This window comes from Tauraco erythrolophus, chromosome 5 (genome assembly GCF_009769465.1).
Source record: "Tauraco erythrolophus isolate bTauEry1 chromosome 5, bTauEry1.pri, whole genome shotgun sequence".
NCBI classification, from domain to species: Eukaryota; Metazoa; Chordata; class Aves; order Musophagiformes; family Musophagidae; genus Tauraco; species Tauraco erythrolophus.
In genome coordinates, this window is record NC_141469.1 from 70,571,355 (window position 1) to 70,595,322 (window position 23,968).

The 23,968-nt window shown below is 39.7% G+C and overlaps 1 protein-coding gene across 7 annotated transcripts in view; it reads right to left on the reverse strand.

Annotated features, from left to right (window-relative positions):
• Positions 1-2,339: 2,339 nt before the first annotated feature.
• Positions 2,340-23,968, reverse strand: part of TMEM131L (transmembrane 131 like) — an 88,034-nt gene continuing 66,405 nt past the window's right edge. For 4 of the 7 annotated variants that reach the window (XM_086611744.1, XM_086611743.1, XM_086611747.1 and 1 more), the window contains 16 exons: positions 23,239-23,381; positions 22,464-22,606; positions 21,968-22,154; positions 20,725-20,910; positions 19,073-19,222; positions 17,883-18,499; positions 15,218-15,369; positions 13,791-13,915; positions 12,111-12,268; positions 11,026-11,211; positions 9,856-9,934; positions 8,715-8,800; positions 6,914-7,034; positions 5,191-5,279; positions 4,227-4,369; positions 2,340-2,752 (listed from right to left, as the gene is read on the reverse strand). In XM_086611744.1, the coding sequence (XP_086467870.1) occupies positions 2,474-2,752; positions 4,227-4,369; positions 5,191-5,279; positions 6,914-7,034; positions 8,715-8,800; positions 9,856-9,934; positions 11,026-11,211; positions 12,111-12,268; positions 13,791-13,915; positions 15,218-15,369; positions 17,883-18,499; positions 19,073-19,222; positions 20,725-20,910; positions 21,968-22,154; positions 22,464-22,606; positions 23,239-23,381 (2,844 nt within the window). In that variant the 3' untranslated portion in view covers positions 2,340-2,473. Of the gene's footprint in view, positions 2,753-4,226; positions 4,370-5,190; positions 5,280-6,913; positions 7,035-8,714; positions 8,801-9,855; positions 9,935-11,025; positions 11,212-12,110; positions 12,269-13,790; positions 13,916-15,217; positions 15,370-17,882; positions 18,500-19,072; positions 19,223-20,724; positions 20,911-21,967; positions 22,155-22,463; positions 22,607-23,238; positions 23,382-23,968 lie in introns of those variants that run through there. The other 3 variants (XM_086611746.1, XM_086611745.1, XM_086611749.1) reach the window with 3 other exon arrangements.

The window sequence follows — 23,968 nt, forward strand, 5'->3', positions numbered from 1 at the left end:
GTGCCGAGCAGAACTCCGGGGTTTTGTTGTTGTTGTGACAGTTTGTTACAGATATAAGAAAAGCATCTCCTTACACTGGTACTTGAGGAAAAGCTTCACTTCAGTGCACGGAAAATGCAGATCTCCTTAAAACAATTAAGAAAATTAACAGAATAAGCTGAGTAAGCTAACTAAGCACAGCTTTGCATGTCCTTCATTCTCTCCTGTGCCTTTGCATGTCCAAAATTCAATGAACATGCTACACAACAAGCAACATTATACAGGGAATAAAGAACTTCACTGCATTTTAAACCAAATGATTGATTAGTTTTTTTTGCTCCATATTTATTGCATACGTACGCCCACTCTATTCCTCCCAAAGTCTCCTGCCATAGGCAAGAGGAGCACATAAAGCATGTCAGTGGTTATGACAATTTCTTGTGGCTTAGTACTGATTTCAGGAGCATCAAATTTCATATGAACATGTGAGCTTTCCTTCAGAATCACAAGCAATTACAATTAAACTCCTCAGCCAAACAGATTCCCGTCCAGCTCAACGTGTCATGGAAAGCAGCCAAAGACTCCAGGCACTAGGTTCCTGATCGAGCCATTAAAACACCACCGTTTTGAAAAGCATTCAGTGATGATCCCATTGTTCTAACACGGAAACCAAAGGAAGGCTTAGGAGCACCTTCTGCATGAGCAGTTAAAACGGATAAACGTGGCAGCTTTTGACTATCCCACCCAGTCACACCACCTCTGAGCTGACTCAAATGCGCAGGAAAGCGTAGCTGGCAGGGCATCTTCCAACAAAGCTTTCTTTGCAAGAGCTGATCTACTGAAACACGCTGTTTCTGGTGAAACATTTCAAGACCTGGGATGGCATTTCTGGCTGAAACCAGCAAGTCAGAAGAGCTGGTCTGATAGATCGCAAGGTGGTGAGACTGGCAGGGCCAGAATTTAGGTCTGGGAGCTCAGAACGCCGAGTAGCCTTGCACGCAGGCTGCCAGCTATTTTGCAGTGCCTCTTCTGCTCTGCCTTTGAATAAAACCAAACATGAAATCCTCAACATTTTGTTGTCAAAGAGAGTTCTTGTCTTCCAGTCAATCTGAGTTCAAAGGGCAAGAGGAAAACAATTAAAGTAGCAAAAAGTAAGGAACTTGCTCAAGTTAACGGAATCCTCAAAATGGTGACTGGACCCTGGTGGTCTCTAGTCCGACCTCCCACAGGGAACAGGACTGCTACCACCACAACAGCAGGTCATGTCTGGCTTCATTCAGCCGCACCATGAACACCTCCAAGCACGGAGAACTGTGCACCTCTCAGGGCAACCCAATCTCCTGCAGCACCACTCTTCAAGGGAAGTCACTCGTGTTCAACCTGAACCTCCCATGTGGCAACCAATGACCCCTGCCATTTGCCGTAACGCCTGCAGCCACCACACAGGCTTTGCTTCTGCCACCTTTATGGCTTGGCTGCTACTGGATCTCCCTTTACTCTCTCCAGGCTTAACAAGTCCTCTTGTCGAGGACATCTCTGAATCTAACGGATGCCTTCCCCTTTTCTGCCATCAAAGAGTGAAGATGCCCAGACCTGCTCTGCCATGGCAGAAGAAAGAGCTTTACAGGAACAGTGAGCAGAGACAGCTTGAATAAAGGAAAGATTCAGCCCTGACATGGGTGGCAGTACTTCCCTGTTTGCCCTTCCCGCTACAAAGATTCAGTCTCATCACATGAGCTAACACAATGCTGTTCTGTTTTGGAAAGTGGTGCCAACTCCGCTCTCAAAGAAATATTTGTTCCAGTCCAAGCTTTGGCAATTTAAACAAGGGCAATTACATGCACTGAAAATGCTATTGCAACGTGAAGGCTAAAAATATAAACACAAAACATCAGGAGTCACAAGAAAAGCTCCTGAAAGAAAAGCCCACTCACCCACACTGCACAAGTGTAACATCATCCAAGTGACAGCTTTCATTTTGAAGCCAGATAAAGAAGCCACGATTCAGTCTTTTTTCTACTGCCAGAAGTTTACACCCACAAATAACGATGTCAGCAGCAGAAGTGGCATCACTTGCAAAATCTCTGATCTGCACCAACAGGTAGGTCCCCAGTGTTCGGTACAGATGCGATTACTTACGGGTGTAAGTCTGTACCTATGAATGCTAAACCACTCTTAGTTTACACCACAGAACCTAAACTTCAGAAGAAACATGTGCAGTACAGGCTCATGGATGCTTTTAAAGAACCTTCATACTATCCTAATTCTTGAAAAAAACAGTTTTAAATTTATAGCCTTCACCTGACAGTAACAGTGGCCTGAATATGCTTTGCTTTTCAAAATGCACTGAATGCTCAGACTTCAGTAAAAAAAATTTATTTTCAATATAAAAGTGCCAAAATATCCACCAACATTGTAATCTATTCAACAACCAGCTTACTCTAGTAATCAAAATCGCAAGCATCTTTATTCGCATTTTTAAATCAAATTCCTTTCACACGTTTCCACAGTAACCCGAGTCCCTCGAAAGTGGGAAATTTGCATTTCTATTGGCTGCTGTAGTCCATATGTCCAAGTTCATGTAGGCACGGAAGGGGTTAAACCTCGGATAGTATTCCTGCTTACACATAACTGCCTGGTTCTCCACGTGGGTCGAGTGTTGCGTTGTGGCACTGACAGGGCAGCAGCTTTCATAAACATCACTCTGAGGTGCCCAGATGGAACCAAAAAGTCCAGACATTGGCGACAAGCTTCGGGTGCTTGAGAGGTAGGGCTGTAGGGCGAGACAAAATCATGATGGGAAACTGCAAAATGGACTGTTTGCCAAAGAAAACATGGAAATGTGGTACTAAATGGGAGAAGCAGCATTTATGCAGAGAACATAGGAAGCACACAAGTAGAAGATTGCACGTGAGTTTACAAAGCAACACGGTTGCCAAAAATATAGCAGCACTAGCGTGTGTGTGTAAAGGCACTTCGCTAAACGAAGCCATATGAGCTCCTCCCTGCGTGGCATCGATACGACTGTAACAGGAATACAATATTCGGTTCTGCTCAGGCTGTTAAGAAAAATAAGGGAGAAACGGAAGACACGTGAAGAGCACCGTGCATGTTTTCAGAGTTAACATTAGAAGAGAAGGACGCCCAAGAAATGAAAAGAAAAAGGTTGAAGGATGTGTCAGTACTGAAAGGCTGTGCATGCCGGGAGCAGAGAGGGATATTCAGTATGGAAAAGAGACTGTAATTGGGAGCTAGGGAATTTAGTTAGAAAATTTCGAAAGCTTATAAAGAACCTCCTGGAGGGCAAGATGTGTTGGTCTGCGACGAATTCTCTCAGAGAAGGTCATGGAAGTCTTGGGACTTTTAAAACTGAATGAAACACTGAAACGTATTGTGGGGAAAAGCTCACCAGGGAAACGAATCAAATTATCTAATGCATTTTCCAATCTCTACCTTCTGTGTTTCCTGAGTAAAATATGAAATAAAGCTATGTTTATTTTAGTAAAGAGTCTTCGACCAGTTTTGCCACTTTTTAACATAGCAGAATTTTCACTTTTGCAGTTTGAAATATTTCTTGCTTTATTTGGTTAGTTTTATTCAAAATAAACCTACTGTAAATAAAAAAAAAATCCCAAAATTCTAAAATAGAAGATTTTGAAATACGAGCAGAAGAGAAGGTGGTTACAATTAAAGACCACCTTGAACTGAAGTCCTTACATTGCACTATGGGATGACTTAAACGTGGCTAGTCTAGAGTGTAACAGGTCAAAGTCAGCATTCAGAAATTTGCACAAATCCAGCTTAAATCACTTGGATTTCCTAGTGAAAAAAAAAACCAGTCAAAGTCACTGAGAGCAGCTGTCCCTTTAGCTCTACAACTTCCAAACATCTTCGGGTTTTGCTGTCAGCACTTTTTGTGTTTTACCCTCATCTGGAAAGGTTGATTCTGATAGGAAGAAGTCTCAGTAGACTACGTAAGTCCAAAATGCTTTTCCATATGTAAGATGGTTTTAGTCAACATTCAGGCAAAAGATCTGTCTTAAAATTTCACAAACAAGGTCCAGTGACAACCTTGACCAACAACCAGGAGAGAGCCATGCTACCAATGCCAGCATCAAAAACATACATCAGGCTACTTAGAGGATTCAAGAAGAACATGCAAGCAACAGACAGGGGAAAGACGGGAACACAGTGGCAAAGCTTTGAAGAGGCAGATGAAGGCAGCACCTTGCAGTGACGATACTCACTGTGGAGTTGACATAACTGGCGGGCTCCCAGGCAGGTGGCATGTTGGGAGGTGCGTTCCAGGTGGAGGGACAGTTCTGGTCAATGAAGGCTGTGTTCTGCACCGCTGCAGCACCCGGAAAGCCACTGGGGTAATTCATGTTTTCTACAGTTTATAAAAGCAGGAAGACAAAATAAGGCTTTTGCAAAATAAACACTAGTAACATTTCTGTGAAGGAACACTGGATCTTCTCAGAGTGAGCCACCTAAGCCTTCAGTGACTTCAAGCAGCTTCAGGGCAGCACAGTGTAAAAATTTCTGTTAACAAGTCTACCACTCTGTATTAGGGACCCACTAACAAATTGCTATCAGGAGGACGGGATAAAGACTTGGCAATCTCCCTACAGGAGAATAGAGTCTTTATTAGCCACAGAACGTGCATGGCAGAGCCTACCCAGGCTTCACTGCCGACATGCCTCAGTTCTAAGCACCCAAGGGATCACTGTGCTGCCTGTGATACTGTAGCCTGACCTTTAATTATTGCTTAGGTAATGCTAAAGAATTCTAGATTGCTGCCAGTGTGCTTCCCAAGCCAAGAAACTCTAGCCTGGAAAGCTAATTGGTCACAAGAGGCCTTCTGTTTCACACACGGGAAGGCAGAAGTCTGCCAGGGGGGAAAAAAAGAAAATTGTGCAAAAAAGATTTGTGTAATAATGGAGTCACGAGCATTTCTCTCTATTACCTCTCAGACAGAGCCCTGTATACTGGCTTTTCAGGCTTAATAACTCTATACGACGATTGGTCTTCTCATCTGCCACATGCAGATGCTGTTTATTACTGCAGAGCACCCAGTCAGCTGGAAACCGTAAAGTCCGCTTAAACAATGAACGCTCAGATATTTGTAGGCAAGCTCAGCCTTTTGTTCTACAAAAGGTGAGAAGAAAAAAACATGCTCAGTGATAATTTATAAGCTTTAATTCATCTTACCTTCTGGGAAAGCACCATATTCGTTCATCTCTAGAGGACAATACATGTTGGAAAACTGGCTGTCACAAGCTGCATTCCAGTCGATGAAGCTGCCCCAAGAAAGAGAAAAATCTGCTGTCAGAAACATTTTGCAGAACTTCTGAAAATTATTTAGAAATACTTATTTAATATAAAGCTGTTGGATGGAAAATGCCTGTGACTGATGATGAGGCTTTTCACATTCCACTTCCCAATTCTGTCAGTATCTACTCTTGTGCCACTACACAATCACAGCAATTCTCTCACTGAGCTCTTTTTCCTCTGGGAGGATGACCAACTTGTAATGACAGCTACCAGAGTCCTGCAACACCTAAAACTGGGTTCAACTTCTTTCTCTGTAAAAAAAAAAAATTGTACTTCCTTCCCACAACCATGGAAATGGTAGATATCAAGTGAAATAATGTGATTTGAAATAGAAGAAACGTAACGCGCAATGCTTGAGAATAGTAATTAAAATGGAGATTTCTACTTTCCCTACCACACGTTAGAGACCTGTTAAACAATATGTTTTTTAAACTACATCTTGATTTCTAGGGATTATACTTGTTTTAATTAAAATAATTTCAGAATTTCAAGAAAACTTTTCAAAAGTAATTCTTAAAGATATGTCAGAACAAGCCCTGCTATGCAGAGAGCTCGAAGAAGTCCAAATCTGGACCCAGTCTGGACGAGGTAGGCATATAAAGGGATTTCACATCAAATTGTGCTAATTCAGTTTTACTATTCAGGCAAGAAGTTATCATAAGTTACCACTATTACATATGAATAAATAACTACATGAATTTTTGCATATAAAGTCCAAATTGAGATGGGCATAGGAAAGCAAAGTAGCATAATACAGAATCTGTCACAAATCACCATATATTTCATCTGACTAAAGAGTAAGACAGACCACTGGCCATTGCTCCTGATCATTAATTAGGGCTGCAGTTTGTTGACACAACAGTTAGGACTGAGGTTAGTAGTCTGGCTGGGATCACAAGACCATGACTTGGGGATTTCTGCATTACCGCTCTGTCATTTTGGATGACAGGATACGACCTGAAGAACTGGCCACATTTCACTGCTATGTGGTGGCAGAGTACTACTTCTCACTGGTTTGTGGTGCATCTTTCAGTAGTAAAATTTGCAATGTGGAGAGTCTGAAGTACCAGAATTATTCAAGTTCATTACTACAGAAAGAGCAACCCAAATCTACACAGAGCCTCAAGCAGACCAACTTTTATCCTCACACCATCATCAAACTGGACTATTTGTTTCATTGTAACAATGTCCCTTCATGTCATTTAACACGAGCACACACTGTGTAACACACCCCACAATATACAGAAGCTGTGTACTTAGCAAGAGTAAAACACATGTAAAAAGCCAGGCCCTCTGCCTGGCCATAAAAAAGAAGTGAAAGAAATCAAAAAGCTTTCCAAAAGGTTACTAAATTTGAAAGAAGTTCTGGAATATCTACATATGAGCACGAACACCAGTGAATTTGTCTTAGCAAAATTAATCGGGATGTACTAATGGAAGAGCCTAAAGAACTAGAACTAAGACTGAAGTGACAGCAAGAATTTTACTTTAACTATGAGTCTGCCTTACAAATATTGTAAGGTAAGCTCAGGTGCAGTCCTCTCCATCAAAGAAACCTGAACAAAACACTATCCATACTGTTACATAAAACATAACTTGCCTGTTGTGGACAGAGGGGGTTTCCTGGATCATGCACGGTATATTATTCTCAAGGTTGTAGTTTAAACTGTTTGTCAGGCAGACTGGCTGGGCAGGCCACAAGTCTCCTGCTGGGTAAAGACCTAAAAAGGAAAAAGGGAATGAAATGCAGAACAGGAAAGAGGCTCCACAAACTCTGAATATCACAATGACACTTTATTCTCAGATGCACAATAATGACTGTATGCTAGATAAAAAGTTCAGAATCACTAACCAATCTACTTTTTGTGTGATCAATGTCCATCTTCAAGCAAATCTCAAAATTTCTATTTGTTAAAAAATACATATAAGCAGATTTGAACCAGGAAGCTGAAAATAACAAAACAGGGCAAGAAATTCCTGCAGAGTCCTTAAGTCATTCGCCACCGGCACCAAGGCAGCACCCTTCTTCACAGCAGGACAGATGGTAGAGATGCGATCCCCACCAGCCACCTCTCGCCCTCCCCTATCAGTCAGTAACCATCTCTGAAGTCCAGCCACACAAATGCAGCAGCAACGGGGTTTTTATTAGACTAGAGCCACCCATGATCAAACAACACGTGAACTCGTTACGGCTGTATTTAGCCCCTAGGGCAGATACTCGTTGTGCTGCTCTCTATGGACTGAGTGCCCTGACTGTCCACAGATCACAGAATCATAGAACGGGTCAGGTTGAAAGAGATCTTAAAGATCACCTAGTTCCAACTCCCCTGCCATAGGCAGGGACACCTTCCCCTAGATCAGGTTGCTCAAAGCCCCATCCAACCTAGCCTTGAGCACTTTCAGGGTTAGGGCATCCACAACTCCTCTGGGTAACCTGTTTCAGTGCCTCACCACCCTCAGAGTGAAGAATTTCTTCCTCAGATCTAATAAAAATCTCCCCTGTTTCAGTTTAAAGCCATTGCCCCTTGTCCTATCACTACATGCCCTTGTCCAGTCCCTCTCCAGCTCTCCTCTAGGCCCCCTTTAAGTACTGGAAGGCTGCTATCAGGTCTTGGTTCCTATCAACTCCGTGAGAACAGGGAACTGGAGGAAGGAAAAATCCACATTAGCAGGCTCTGTGAGACAACAGTTGGAAAGTTAGCTCTATTTCATTATTTCACACAGTAGATATTATGAATATTGCTACTGCGGAAAAAGTTTAATCAGCATTTGTATCCTACCAGACCCAAGTTAAACCTAGAGCAGAAGGCACAGCCACGAGCAGGCAGTTCTGCTGCCCAATGAACCATGTGTCATAACCAGCTTTCAAACTCTACCTCGCCATGTAGCCTGCTGCTTTTATGAATCCGCTCAACAAGTTATTATTACTTCCCTTTGAGATACAAACAACGAAAACTCAAGAGTTTTAACAGCCCAACCCAATCTCATTCATTATTCCTTTCAAAGACAGCAAGCCCTGACTGTGGAAATTTAGGGAGAAAAACGGTCATAATTTGATTTGCTGCCAAGCTTCATTTTAACACAACAACCAGTGCTCTTGATCTCCCAATTGCACTACTTTTGGACATAAATCTGTGCAAAGCAAGAGGATGAAACAACAAAGAATACCTAAAACATGAGCTGAAAGCTAAATGTTGTCTTCACACAGAAAAGATGCAGCAAAAAATGTCAAGGTTATAAGCTTTCATTTGCTAATTTTGCTCAACTTGTTCAGAAGTAAGTCAAGTTCTAATAACAACATGTCTTTAAAATTGGTGTACACAAATGTTACAAGCAACATCACTGAAAGTACTTGACAAAGCATGCAAAACCCAGCTTCAATTGTTAATAAAGTAACTGACCTTTATTTTTGTCGGGATCTGCAGCTATGTCAGTGAAATTGGGACATAAGGTTTCAGGATATTGGGGGATGCTGTTCATGTCTCTGCTGAATGAAAAGAAAATTTAATTTCTTAAGTCTAGGCACTGTTATGTTTCATAATCCATAGTAGTTCAAAGGAAATATACAGAGATGTAAAAAATATGCTAATCAACATCATGGTTGCTACTGCTTTCCCAATTTCTTTCCTGATTTTTCTTATTTTGAATTACTCCTGTGCAATTTTTTTACAGCTTCTTTTCCCAACTAAACACCAGGTACTTATAACACATGCAAAATGAATAAAATTAATACATGTTAATTACCTTACTTTTATTATCCAACTATCAACCTATTGCAAATTAATTCAACAGCTCTTCTCTAAAATTGGAAAACAAGCTACGGTCCATGAAGATGAGTAGGATCTCTCATAATGTTTCAACGCTCCCAACAACTTTCAGGCAAGTTTACTTTTATGTGCATAAAGACACATAGGCACATATGAACATCAGTGTCATATTCATCAAATCCCACCAAAGAAACTAGTCAACATGAGTGGAAAGGGAACATTTTCAAGCACCAGAATCCCAGAGGAAAAGGATTAAATTATTTCTGCTAGTGAAAAGAGAAGTGATGAATGAGAAGTGAAATGAGAACTCGTAGACGCTATCTCTACTACAGTAAAGAGGCAGAAAGGAATGTGAGGGAGGGGAGAATCAATTTTCATGCTGTATATCCTAGGAGAACATTATTCCCATTAAAAGAATAACATCAACTTGAAAGTCTCACTCCCACCTTTTTTTAAAAAAACATTATTACTTTAATTTAACTAAGTGCTGATGGAAATGCAGTAAGTTGCTAAGATCAGGAAGAAATGAGAGGGGAAAAACAATTTCCTTTTTTTCTCCAATTTTAATTTACATTGGAAGCACTTATCGTATTTCCCCAGTGTAATCCATTTTGCATCTCTCTCTTAACCTACTGAAGAAGATTCTTCTTCCAAGTAGAAAGTCCAGTTAGATGATCACAAAAAATAAGTAGGTATAATTTATCAAAATGAGACAAGGTTTCAAGTTGGTGGTGTTTCTTTAATGTCTTAACAGCTGTAGATTCAAATTTTTTACCTGGTATTGCAGATGTTATGAGACAGATTTAAAGTGATAGGAGTTTCAGATGGAAAATCATTTTGTGAAATATTCTCTCCTAAAGAAAAGAATGACTGTGAAAATCAAAGATCCTAAAAAAAGAAGTATGCATAGAATATACATACACACAAAAAGACTCATCAATAGTGTTAACCAAGTTTCCTCTCAGACTGGAGTACCACTAACTGCATTTATTCCGAAGCATGCTATCTACTTCCACATGGTCTTAAATATATTTTATGACTAATAAGTGATTATCACACTCTTGATGGAGAGGTTCCTTTTCACTACTAAATTAATTCTGAATTTGAAATTACTTATTTTCTTTTTTTTTAAGAGGCATTACAATATGAACAAACAGAAAAGTCACGTGCACACAATTCGTTATCTATTAGATTGCAGGTTCAGACACATCACATACTGTATCTTTTGGTAACATGAAGTTTTATACATGTAAGCACATGCACATTTTCAAATCCTTCTAAACTGCTTTTTTCAGGTACTCAAAGCTGGTTTTATTTGTGTCACTTCAGCACTTTCTTTCAATTTACTTCTAGTGCTACATCAATCTGGATAGTGATGGTGGTGACAGGGTTTAGGCTTTCAACTATTTTAATGATATTCAGGCTTTAAAAAATCCTGCTGCAATGAACCACAGTTCCCATTTCTCATATAGTGAAGTGACTCAGGTCTCCTGGTTACTTATGCCTCAACTATTGCCATTCAACCCCAGCATCCTCAGATGTGAACTGTTTTAACACGTTTCTGATTTGTGCATTTGCTTAAATAACTCTAACAAAAAGACTGTATTTTTATGACAATAACGTGATGTAACAGAAATTCAAAGGAAGAAATTGCTTTAACTAGCATCTCTCAGTTCTTCCATCTTTCCATGAGAACTAATTGTGCAGCTTCCTCGGTGCAGAGTCTGACACCTTCCCTGTAACCTGACAGCTCATCTTCATCTCCACAAAACTTCTGCTACGTTTTTTCAAGCACCAAGTTCTTTAAATCTCTCCTTGTGTTTCTGAGAGGTGCTCTCACCTATAAAAGGCAAGTTACATGCCCCATGCCACAGTACCCCTTTCCCGTCAGAAGGAAGGTTGAAACTGCGCACTACAGTGCAAAGGTGAGACTTGTAGAACTTACTGGACGGAAGAAAATGTCTGGCTGTAATCATTGGCTTTTTATCTCCGTCTGAACTGCTGGTACTGCTCCAGCTACCCCAGCTCCCACGACTGGCACGAACGCTTCCCGATGAACTTCCACAATCTGAGCTTGAATCAGAACAAAACTTCTCCAAACACTTCTTTTTGGAGCGTTGATAAAAGCTTTCTAAAGAAGTTGCAAAAACAGAACACCACAAAGCATTTAAGAAAGTCTTCCAGGTGAAGATTCAATGAAAAGTCATCAGAAACACAAATTTACATGGATTCTCTGAATTTCTTGACAATAGGACAGAAAATAATATTTACTGATAGCCTCAAGATAAACATGTCAGCCTCTACCACAAGGAGTTTATGCCCTACACGACATCCCCAATGCAATGAATGCAAGTCAGGGTAAAGTGCAGTTAGAGGCAACAGTTTGAAACAGGAAGCCCATCCTGTTCTTTGAAATACATAGTTAATATTTTAAACATGAAATATATCCTGGCTGTAGGAACACGCATACTAAAAGCAACAATCAACATTGCAAGTAATGAATTCATAAGTGATAGATTCTCCTTTCTTATTATCTCATCAGGGACGCAAAGGACAATCCTATAAACACTGATACCTTCTTCAGCTCTCCTCTTCTCAAAAGCCAGGGAAAACAGCTGATTAAAATTCTGTTGGAAAGGCAGGAAGCAGGTACCCAAGCTAGTGGCAGTTTTTAAAAATGACCTGCCTATTCTAAAGGCGGCCTTCGCAATACAGTCGCTTCAGTTAATACCGGCTTTAATTTGAACACACAAGCAGACTGTCAGTCCTTCACTGGCATTGATGGATTATGGCTTCAGATCGATTCATCTTCTGATTTGCACCACCAACCAATCCCGTGGAGAGGCATGTGGAGCCCTTCAGAAGTGAGCAGGTATTATTTCAAGCTCTGCATCACGCCAGTCCTGCTGTCTTTGCGTCACGGTTCAACGGGGAGAGAAACACAAGTCTCTCAAGGCAGGAATACAGCTCTACTGCCACAAAAAACACATGACACTTCTTCCCCCATTTAAGACAATTAAGATTGCATACCTGTTTCTCCCTGTATAGACAAGCTCCCAGCTTTCTGGTCTGTTTTACAGTTTTCCCCGTTACCCTGTGGACACCAGGCTCTTATTCCAATATTTGCTCTCAGATCCGGCCTTTCAAATTCACTGCACATATGCTTCAACTCACTCTGCTCAGGGACCCTAATACAACCACACCCAAAGAAACATGTTTGCATTTTACATTTCAGCTGTTTTTTCCCCTTTTCAGGCATTAAACACTTCAACTCACACGGCTATTGAGGCAGAATAGGGGGCAAGGAATAGGTTTACGAGTCTTAATCCCTTAAAAACCTTTCCCAAAATGCAATATCCCACCACATAGACTACTGCTTCTAAGAGGCAGAAGCAAAACAACATGCGTATGTTTAACTCCATTCTCTAATGCACTCACAGAAGGCAATCAAATGCTATAGTGACAAGCACAGTCTACCACTGTAGGAAGCTCTAGATACACAGAAAAACGTGCCCCACATCTATTTCACTGGCATGATTTTAACTAGAATAAAACCATCAGCTGAAGTAATCTTAAGTTTTTGCTAGTAAAACTGAAATATCTGAATCCAATGTTGTAATCAGAGAGTATTAACGGAAAATGAATAAAATCCAGCTGTCAAGTTTCTACAGCAAGAAAATGGTTGTATCTTAGAAAGCAGCAACTGCTGAATCAGTCCAAGAAACAGACACCATATTTCAGTATTTCACTTCCATTCTTTTTTATCTTTCCTACCTACAAAGGTGTGCATGCTGCAAAGATTTACGCATGTGCTGACTTCCCACATTATGAATAGTAATTTGTTTATAATGAGTTATAACAGCCCCTTCGGATTTACAATCTCCTTGTTAAGTCCACTGACCTCAATAGGACCACTTGCAATAAAAATTAAGTCTGTGAAGGCTTTGTAGGATCATGACCTTAATTCAAAGGGCTGGGAGAGGGGAAGGAGGAGGATTTTCTCTTTGTAAGTGTTTCTATTCTAGCAGTGGTTTAGAACTGGTATTTTTTAACAACAATCTAAATAAATTTAAAAAATATGAAAAAATAATTAAAAGTAGTTTACAGTTGACTTTAAAAATGCATTTAAACAAACCAGAGGGGAAAAAAACCCCAACCCTGACTACCCAAGGTGCTCTCAATATTCTTTTGTGCCTCATGCTGCTCTAATCTTTGTAATCATTGCAGCAAAAATAGAAGCCGCTGCCTCTTTTCTACGTATTTCTATTCCTCTTTCAAAACTACTAGAAGACAAAATTCCCTCAGTTACTCAATATAGCAGACAATTCTCCTGAAGGTGGAATCATTTCAACAATTTTGTTTTTCTTTTTTCACTGAAAAGAATACACAACTGGATTTTAACCACATAATACACAATGGAAAGGAAGCTAACCATCCAAACTTCAGAGACAGCAAATTCCAGACTATAACGGAGAGCAACCACTGCTATGTGGAATGGGGTGTGTCTATATACATGCAGATTTACATATGGAAAATATTTTTTTATTTTTTTGCTGGTGATACTTAGTACTGTACATTCTTAAAAATAAAGGCTCAGGCCAGGATTAAAGTGTGTTTATTTAAAAAGATACAGCAATCCTGCCTAATGGATCTTGCGGAAATACTACAGCAACTCTGGATTTCTTCATGATTTGGTGAGATAATACATACCTTGTAGATATATTAATGTTCTTCTTCTTATTTTTTCTAGATGTTCTATTTCTATTCCAATTCATATTTGGTACATTTCCTTCCTTCTTCTCCTGAGGTTTTTTCTTCCTATACGCATCTTCTTGCTAAAGGTAAAAATATGAGCTGAGACAATACATGCATTATAAAATGAAGTTACCTCAGTAAATGAACTCCATTGTATCTTTCTAGCTAAATTTCTCTGGACAAAACGACCCAATCGCATAGTTACTTCATGATTTAGTGCCTTTCCTCAGCACATCCTCTTTCCAGCATCATCAATTTGACCAGCCTTTCCAAGACTGTCCTTCAAGACACCACCAGATGATGAGAAAGAAATTTTTGAATTCCCAATGTTAGCATTTTCCCCTCACAGCATCTAGCTCTGACTTCCAGCGAAATAAAAAAAATAGAGGGAGAAAAAGAAAAGCAGTCAATAAAATTCCCAATGTGCTAAAAACAAAAAACATCTGCCAGATTTATGATCAGTTTGTGTGCAAGTTCAGCAGCAGTAAATCCTCCCTTTCCTCAGCAGCTGGGGGGGTGGGGGGAGGCATTCACTTGAATTACAACTGAGGAAATTATGGGGTAAGTTAACCAACAAATAATCATCATTCAAAAAATGCAAGCAACAAACTGAACACCATCAGCCCCACGTGGAAAGAAGTCTGAAACAACAGTTCCCAAAACAAGACTAGATCCTATCTTTTCTGATACATATTCCTCAAGCATAGTAAGCAATTTCTCCTTGACACCTTTTTGCCATGGAATTCCTATCCAGTAGACAGGACACAAGCATAAACCAAATTCTTGAGCTTACTAAATACCTGATGAAGTTTAGTGTTTTACACTGCCTGCAACAAAGGTAGAGTCCACTGTGTTTACTGTGTTCAGAAACCAGGGGTGAAGAATGATCCTTCTCGGCAGCTTCAGAATCTGTTAAGGGGTTTCTGCCTGCTGCTTTCTCAAATTCACATTTCTGATGCAAAGCCCTGTATCTGGAGATCAGGTCTGCAAATGAAGGCTGATATACCCATCTAGGACATCTCCCTTCCAGAATATGTTCCCACATTGTTACTGTGGCTGACAGCTGTGTTAGATTCCAGTACGTTCGTGCCTGCTCTGACAATAACGAAGAATATCTCTGGTTGTGATACAGCCAATATCACAATACAAGGGCTGTTTTAACTTTTACCCAAACTGTTCATCATTCTATAAAGCAGCATTAACATGCAATGGATGTGGTGGAACAACGCATCTGCATTGTTCCTCATTCATCTGATTTACAGTGTTTCAAATCTGGGACTGTACGTAACAGTCTCTACACAAACACACATATACATGTATGTATAAATAAACAACAAAAAGACCATTTTAAATTTGAAAAGTGGAAAGACCACAACACAAACCTCAGAAGTAATCTCCTCTTTTGCGCAACATGGAGTCTCTTCTTTAGGTCCTTTATTAATCTTTTTCTCTGTGGAAGGCTTTAGGTTGATCGTTTTTTTTAAAGTCTCACAGTTTTCTGTTTCATTCCTGAGAGGCACTTGCTGACTATTCCCTACAATTAAACAATAAAATCAGTTTGCTTGAGAAGAGAATGGGTTCTCAATCATAACCACAATATCTTCTACCTTACTTTAAATACAGACTTGTGCTACTTTCCAAAACACTAGGAGACTAACTTCTAAGCTGATGATGCTGAAAAATTCACAATCGAAAGCTAATAAAAATTCTTTCAGTAGTTGCAAAAAGTAGCTCTGTATTGATTCATGCTCATGGGCACACCATTCCTAGCACACGCATAAATTACTCAAGCCCGGCTCATCTCATCTAAATTTGCGCTATTCGAGTCCCAGTCATGAGTCTGTAAGGTTGACTCTAAAGCCAGAGAATACTGGGCTAAAAAACAAACGGAAAAAACCCTACAGCTGGGTGGGAAGAAGACTTTTCAAAAATGGGTAGATCAAAATAAGGGCAGCCTTTATTTGGAGCTTTACATCTCTGAAGTGCCTTCTGCATTTGTTATGAAGATGAAGGGAAGTCACCCTTTCTTTAGGATGGGTTTCGTGTTAAAAGTTCACTTTCTTGAAAGGCTTGTGAGGAAGAAGAATAATTCTTGTGTGACAAAAGCCAAGAGAGGAAGCCCGACTCAACAACTAGTTGAGTTGCCCAGTCGAGTCATAGTCCTCCACCTGGGCTGCCATTGCTGGACAGGACACAATTAACTTTGGCTCTGATCGGCTCCCGGTATCTCACATACCTGCAATACATCCACAGCGATCTACTACCGGAGACTCTTTGCTGCTCTGTGTGAGAAATGCCATTGCTTATTGCATTGAACTGGTCTTTTCAAATGGGAAAGGCACACCCAAACGCTTCCACAGTCTCCTGTCTACCAACCAACTACAAGACTGTAGCTCTGAGTTGGCCACCCTCTCCCCTCTGGAGCAGGCAGTCACAAGGACTGCAAAAGGAGCCCATGTGAATGAAACACCAGAGGAGACACCAGGCAAGCGAGGCTGACAGAGCGCTAAAAAATGCTCCGTTGCTCTCCAGCACAGAAACATGCGAGTACCTCAAAGTCTCCCTGTCGGCACAAAACCAGCAGGTCTGTAACTGTAATCAAGATATAAACACTGCAACAAGCTACTGTTTAGACTTGGTTTATTCTACCAAACTTCCTGAAACACAGAAATACTCACATCCCTGACAGTGCAAAAAACCCACAACTGCTAACAGACAACGCAGCAGACTACCTGCAATGCTTTACTGCTGCCTACAACTAACTGTCAGTACTCCTGAAACGTTCTCTCAAGGTGAACATTTTGTCAATGAAAACATCTAGTATCTCCTAAGCGGTTTATGCATAATTTCCACAGCCTGTACTTAAGTTACTTTCCTGTGCATGTAAATATAGTTAAGACATAATTACTGATGATTTTCTTTCCCCTAGATGATTTTCAAACTCAAAGCAAAGAACGAACAACACTGCAGTTTAGGAGCGCATGAAGAATTCCAAAGTGCTTTGTAAGTATGAGTGAAATTATCCTGCCTCCATCTGAGACAGCACACGTGACCTGCTGTATCTCACAGATAATGATACAACTGGAAGCATCGGGCCCAGGGTAACAACTACACACTATAGCAGCACCTGAAACCCCTCTGCAATGGCTCACTCACTCACTAAACTCTGCCACAGCTACAGCAAATCATAGAATCATAGAATGGCAAAGGCTGGAAGGGACCTCAGAGATCATCTAATCCAACCTCCCTGTCATGGGCAGGGACGCCTCTCAACTAGATCAGGCTACTCAAGGCTCCATCCAACCTGGCCTTGAACACCTCCAGGGAGGGGGCATCCACAACTTCTCTGGGCAATTTATTCCAAAGTCTTACCATTCAACTACTTTGCTGAGTGTCTAAGTAAAGCTGAGCTTCCAGAGGACACACTGTCCTACCCTGCTCTTGATCTCCCCTAGGTGCTCTTGGGCTGCTCTTAAAATTTGGAGTTGTGAAGCTGAGAGGTAAGACTTCCCAGGCAGCTTAGTTCCACAATTAAAAAAAAAATAAAATATAGCTATGCAGTTACTAAGAGAAATGTTAATCTGCAGATTCCTACAAAATATAATTTCACAATACTCTGATGCATGTTATTTAAGGTGGTTTTTTTCAAAGGAGTTCTGAATATCCAGAACTGAACGTGCTTGCTTGGTGACTCTAAAAATCAGGCATCAGATGTTTAGTGGACCTGAAAATCACAAACTAGGATGTTTCTGAATATCTAACAAGGGCAATTTGTGTCTTATAAGCAGATTATGACATCAATTATTTTAACCATTAAAATGCTACAGCACAAGCTTGAAATCTGTAAACCAAGGCAAATTTATGATTTATGAAACAACTTTTAATGCAAGCTGTTTCCCCTGGAATGTAAACAGATAAATCATAGTGAACACACAAGAAATACCACATCTCCTTGTCTCACACAAAACACAAAATCCTGATCACAGTGAACTCAAGAGAAGATTTAACCCAATCATTTCAACTGACAGAAATTGAAAACAGAATTACCACTATTTTTCCTAGAAATTTCTTTCAGTTCCGGCTGTTGCTGAGGTGAATTTCTGGACAAGTGACTTTCAGGTAGCTTCTTGGACATCTTCACAGGACAGAACTCCTGTTCTTTGAGCTCAACTAGATTTTCTGAAGTTTTAAGGTTAGTTTCCTTAGGAAACATACATGTTTGAAGATCTTCCTTCAGATCACACTCTGAAGAAGTATTTTTAATGAGAACTGTATTTTTCAGTGCACTTTCTTGTTTACCCAGAAAGTTTTCTGGAAGAGTTAAATTCTTGTTAACATTTATGCCATTTGCGTATTTTAGGGTTACCCAGTTCTCACTGACAACATCAGTGCAAATGTCCTCTTTTGGTGCTGAGATTTGGTTCTCTGCAATCTGATTTTGTTTCTCATCAGTAGTTGCAATGGCACTGCCAGCTGCTGTGTTTGGTTTCTGCTTACTGTAGTAAATTGAACATTTGTGTTTCTTCTGGGAGTGGCTGTAGGTCGCAGGACTTCTCTTTGCTGCGTTCTGACTTCGGCTGGATGAAGTGCCTACAGACAGGAAGCCTTTTCCTTTACCTTTATCTGAGGAACTATAGGAATCCATAAATGTCTTGCAGCTTCCCCTGGAGAAAAAATAAATCATGAGATTTGTTTTTATCTATGAAGCTATCGTGAATTGTTTTATGGGATATTTTTGTAAGAAAATAAAAGGGGACATATTCACAAGCCGTGAAACTGCATTAGGTCTTCAATTTATCATACCAGTTAAGCACATTCTGATCTCAGTGGGAGTTGAGCAACACTAAATATGTGCTCAGCCTTCAAATGTACTTATATGCTTCAGTGAGAAACTGCCCAACTGACCACCCAAGAGGGTCAGATCTGAGGACCATTAATGTCTTTTCCATTCCTTCCACGGCAGCTGCACATGGCATATCCTTTACTTTCACCACACAATTTTTACCCTGTGTACTACTGACAGTATACAAGACTAATAAACCCTTGAGTTCTTCCATTTCTCTTTTGTGGAGATGAATACACCACACTGACAGATCTCTGAAAGACGTTGCCTGGAATACTATCTCCTCTAAACCAGCCCACAGCAATATCAAAATACAAACAAACAGAAAGCATCACTCCACAATAAACCGGGTACAAAAAAAGACAATTCAAAAGAAGAAAAAAAATATTTTTACTTGTAGGAATCAGAGCTGATTACGTCAACAGAGTTGCTGTTCTGCTGCGGTGAAGAACTAGGATTTGGCCTCTGTCTTGATTTCATGAACTCTGCTAGAATATACTGGGCTTGCTGGAAAGCTATCAGAATCACTCCGAGTAGAGACAAACTGCCAAAGAAAACAACAAATACTGGTGTCTACAATTTTCAGGAGCATTCAGTGAAAGAATTAAAAAGTTTCTAACAAGATGTACTTTTCAAACATTTTGTTAGTAAATTCTAAGCAAGAAGACAGATGAGAAAACTCAAAATACAGTTTAAAATAAGAGTTGTAACAGTCTTTTCCTTTTTTCTTTATAGCCCTTGCTAGTTATTCTTTCAATGAAATAACTCAGCCGTAAGCTTTACCAAGAAAAAAATCTAACAAAGAAAAAATCCATTCTAAAAAACCTAATACTTGATTTGAAGATCAGTTAGAAGTAAGTCTCACTACAAGACAATGGCAAGGTATGATAGTACGATACCTATCAGTCATTCATAACAGTTACGTCACTATTTTGATATTTATTTAAACTGTCTCTTTTCCCAAAAATAATACTGGCATAAAATGGGCTACAAATGCCACCATTCTTCTGAATTAAAACTGAAGCTGCAAAACAGCCTCTGTTTCTTTCTAGTATATTAATTGCACCAAATAGAAATAGATCAGAACAAAGATCTTTCTAACTCATCAAACCACCTTCTCAATCACGAAGCACAAATTTTTTCAGGAGGAAAACAGAATGAGAAATTTCTGATTTTCAGATCCCTGTAGTCTCCTTCTGTTGCCTCTAGAACCATGTAACTTGGTCATTACTGTTGCTTCATTTGTGCTCCGTTTTCAGTGTCAAAACAAGAATGCAAACAGCATGCATCAGGATCTCAGTTAGGCATGCACCAGCACGTATAGGTATCATCATCTGTGACAAAGACAACATTCAATTCACTCTACACAGTGTGAAAAGTTAGTAAAAGAAGACCAAAAAAAAGAATATGCCTAAAAGCAGAACCCTTGATTGTTGTATGAAGGTATAGTTCTCTTAAAAGCAGTTTACAATGTGCAAGCGATGAGTCAGCTAACACAAGCCAAACCATCTTTCTGGGGTAGCCTGTTTAGCAGTGTGCCTAGCAAAAGCTAACAATAAACACAAATGTTTTTTAACAAGAAAGGAGGAACGAAGCAGAAGGAAAAGCCGGTCCTCACTTGGTTGTCTGAAACTTTATAAATAAAATTCATGTTAATTTTCCAGAAATGCTTAAAGATAATCTACCAGTCTGCTTGATTCTATTTATGATGTTCAGATACTACTATGTTACATGTGCATCTCTACTGTGGGAGGACTAAGTCTTCCAGCAAGGGGAGCATCCACTGGGTATTCCTGTGGGGGTATCCTAGCCCTTTTTCTCTGCAGCCTTAACACGGAAGTTTATCAGGAGGAGCAGAAAGAAATGCTTGACAACTCCATCACCAGCTACTTCTGTCAGAGCCAGCTGGCAGGACTCTCGGGAGACAGATGCAGCAGAGATGTTAGGCCCTATCACCACTACAAATCTAACACAAGCCAAAAGCGCTTGCTGATCTTTCACTGGCAGGTCCCTTTCAAACTGGTGCAGGGGCTCTGAAAGTGTTACCTTACGAAAAGGACAGTGAGCCTCCAGAAAGACTCTTCCCAGCTGGGTCCTGGCACCACATCTGCACACAGTGGTAACAGATGGTGAGGAAGAGTCACGTTGAGTGTGAAGTGGAACTCCAAATCAGCAGCAGTCACCAGCGTAAGCTCCCGGATTACCCACGAAGATGTAAAGTCAGGAGTGAATCTGTCAGGAAAAGCAGACAGAGCTGGTGTTATTTTTCCATTGTTGGGCTGAATTTCATTTTCTGAAAACACACTGACACCAAAAAATACAAAATAACTTCTGATTTAATAATACGAAAAAAATACAATTAAATAAGTGATCACTGTCTGCTTAGATTACGCAGATGGCACTAGCACCTAACAGAGGTGAAGACTTTGAGGTCATCTTCAAGCAGTAACATACGTGGTTTTCTTGCAGCTCTTCACAATACTCTCGTTACTGTGTCTCATTTTCCTTTTCTCTATGAGATGCACATGATAAACTCTTGTTAACCAAAACACACTTTACTAAAAGCACACTTGTCAAGCGTACAGGCAGCATCAGCTCAGAAAGGGCCAGGTACTAGGGTAAGTCTGGAACAAGGGCGGAAGGATGAAGAAAGCAGAAGAAAACATCAGGTTTTTCTCTTCTGCTTATTTGCCTGACCCATACCATTATTCTATTTGGCTGCCACGGGTACTGCTGGAAGGTATGACTTGCCTTTCTAATCAGTAAGGTGATACTTGTATACGAAACCGCAGTTACTGCAGTACAGTAATATTAACTCTACTTATGTTTACAAGTCATGACTTTCACTCAACAGGATTTTAAAAAGAATCAGTTTTAGACTATACGCAATGTTAGAAAAACATGACCAGATTATGGTCAGGCTACTTGGAATAAGCTAAATAAAAATAAATTAAAAAAACAAACAACAAATAAGAAAAAGCCAGTGGCAAGGCCCTTTTTCCTCTTCTATTGCAGTATCTCTTTTGCTTTAATTTATTTTTTCATGATGCACTGATAAAATCATGTATGTTGCTTTTTAAAAATAATGGAGTCTTATTTATAAAGAAACATTATTATATTACCAATTTGTTAGTATTATCCTTACTGAAAAGGGGAAATGATTACAAAATTTATATTCAAAGCTCACCAAATTTTGCGTGCAGGTGTGCTATTGGAGTGTCTGTTATTGAAATTAATTATTTCAAATTTCCACTTAAGTTAATTTGTCAGCAAATTTGTCAGTGCTTACACAATGCTGATCTCTCGTGACGAGTTCTGAGCCAGGAAAAATTCCTGACAGTCTAACACTTCAAATCCATATCCTTGGCAACTGTAACCATTGATTTTCATTGATGAAATTGTTATAGGAAGAGGCCCAATATTCTCTACTTTGAAATTCTTCGTAATGGATAGAATTTGCTTGCTGTCTTTCAGTTCTTAAAGGAAAAAAGAAAGAAAAATTATTTTACGTTTATAAATAAATAGCTATTTTTACTGTCAATCTAATAAAAAATTCAGAAGCGATCAACATTTTAATACAGACTGTTTTGCAGTAATGTATTTCTAGAATTTGTAACTACCCTCAGTCAGTGTTTTGAGAAAACAGAATCTACACCTCTCATGACGAAGCTCTTCAGCCTTTTCTATCTCGACATGCTGTTTACTTAACATTACTGTACCATAACAGTACCACTACGAGTATCGCAGCCAGCTACAAAATCAGAGACCTGTTTCTTCTTACTCACGTCGTCTGCAGTCCATTAGTGTAGCTTCTGGCACCTTGAATCGAAGAGATCCTCCTGCACCAGGGAGTCTTCCCCCTACTTTAAGCAATTCTTTGGCTCCAAAGCCTTCTACATTGACCACATCCAGAACAGTCAAGTTGTTTCTGCCATAATATAAAAATCAAGCAATCAGTCACTAAAACACAAATGAAGTTTGCAAAATCATGGTCTCACTATCTAGATACCAATTCAAGACAGCAGTGTTTCAGTAAGAGAATCACTGCCCACAGCTGGATAGTTTTCCCCTAAATACAGACAGGATCACTCCAGAACCAGTCACCAGTGAATTTCACACAGTGAAGGAACAAGCTTTGTGATCACTGTCACTGGATAAGAACAGTGCCACCTAGTAAAAATGGTTGCTTCTTCCATAAACTCTCTTTTCCTCCAGAGATAACCAACGCATGGCTGCACTTTAGATTCACTGGATACTTAAATCCTATCATTAGGGAGTTAAGGTGAAAATAGCAAAGCCACCCAATGTGTCGCGCTCTCAACTCAAAATTGCCTCAGTACATTCTTATGCATTTTATAACCCACTGATCACAAACCAAGAAAAAAGACTCTATTTTTAAATGACTATGACATAAGACACCAAGACCCTTTAAGCAACTTTTATTAAACTAGAGGTATTCTGACTTTCGGATTTTGACCATTTGTCTTGGCTCCAAGATGTGGCGAATTCAGTTTTACATTGAGTTGTTCGATCCTCACTTACGACTGCAACCTGGCTTACCTGATTAAAATAAGAGAAGCTACTCTTTTGTAGTCAACCGGTGTAAAAATTACACCAACTTTTCTTGTTTCCAGTGGCTGTAAACTTAACCAAAGCAGCTCAGAACTGCACTTCTTGTTGATGAGATTCTCTTCATGTGCATCCTGTTAAACAAAAAGGCACTTCTTATTCACAGAAAACATGTGTCTTTAAAGATCTCAACAAAGAAAGCATTATATCGCTATGTAGCACCACATAAGATATTTTTGGTGAGGTGCAATAACTGCTAACTAACTTGTTATACAAATTCTTTCAATTTGACAACATAAAACATCAGATAAGGTTGTTTATCTGAGCTAAAGTACATATTACTGCACTTACTATTACGACAAATGTATTACTTCATTTTTCAAAACAGATTTTATTTGCTCAGATGGAAAAGAAATTATATGGTGTCTTTCATATTCAAGGAATCCTGAAACGTTTCCCAATACGACAAGAACTGACAGTATACTGATTGTACAGGGAAATGTGGCAACCATTATACCCTCAGCATTAAGACCTGCAACTCAATTTAAGTGAGAAAGGGGACTTTTGGCAAATATGTTGATCATTTGAGTCACTGGAAACAAGCCAAAGTGAACTCCCTACCATATTCATTGATGACCAGAACTACCAGAAGTTCACTGAGTCTGGAAATAACGTAAATTTTTCTTTTGGTGTTTTTGTTTTGTTTTGTTTTGTTTCTATA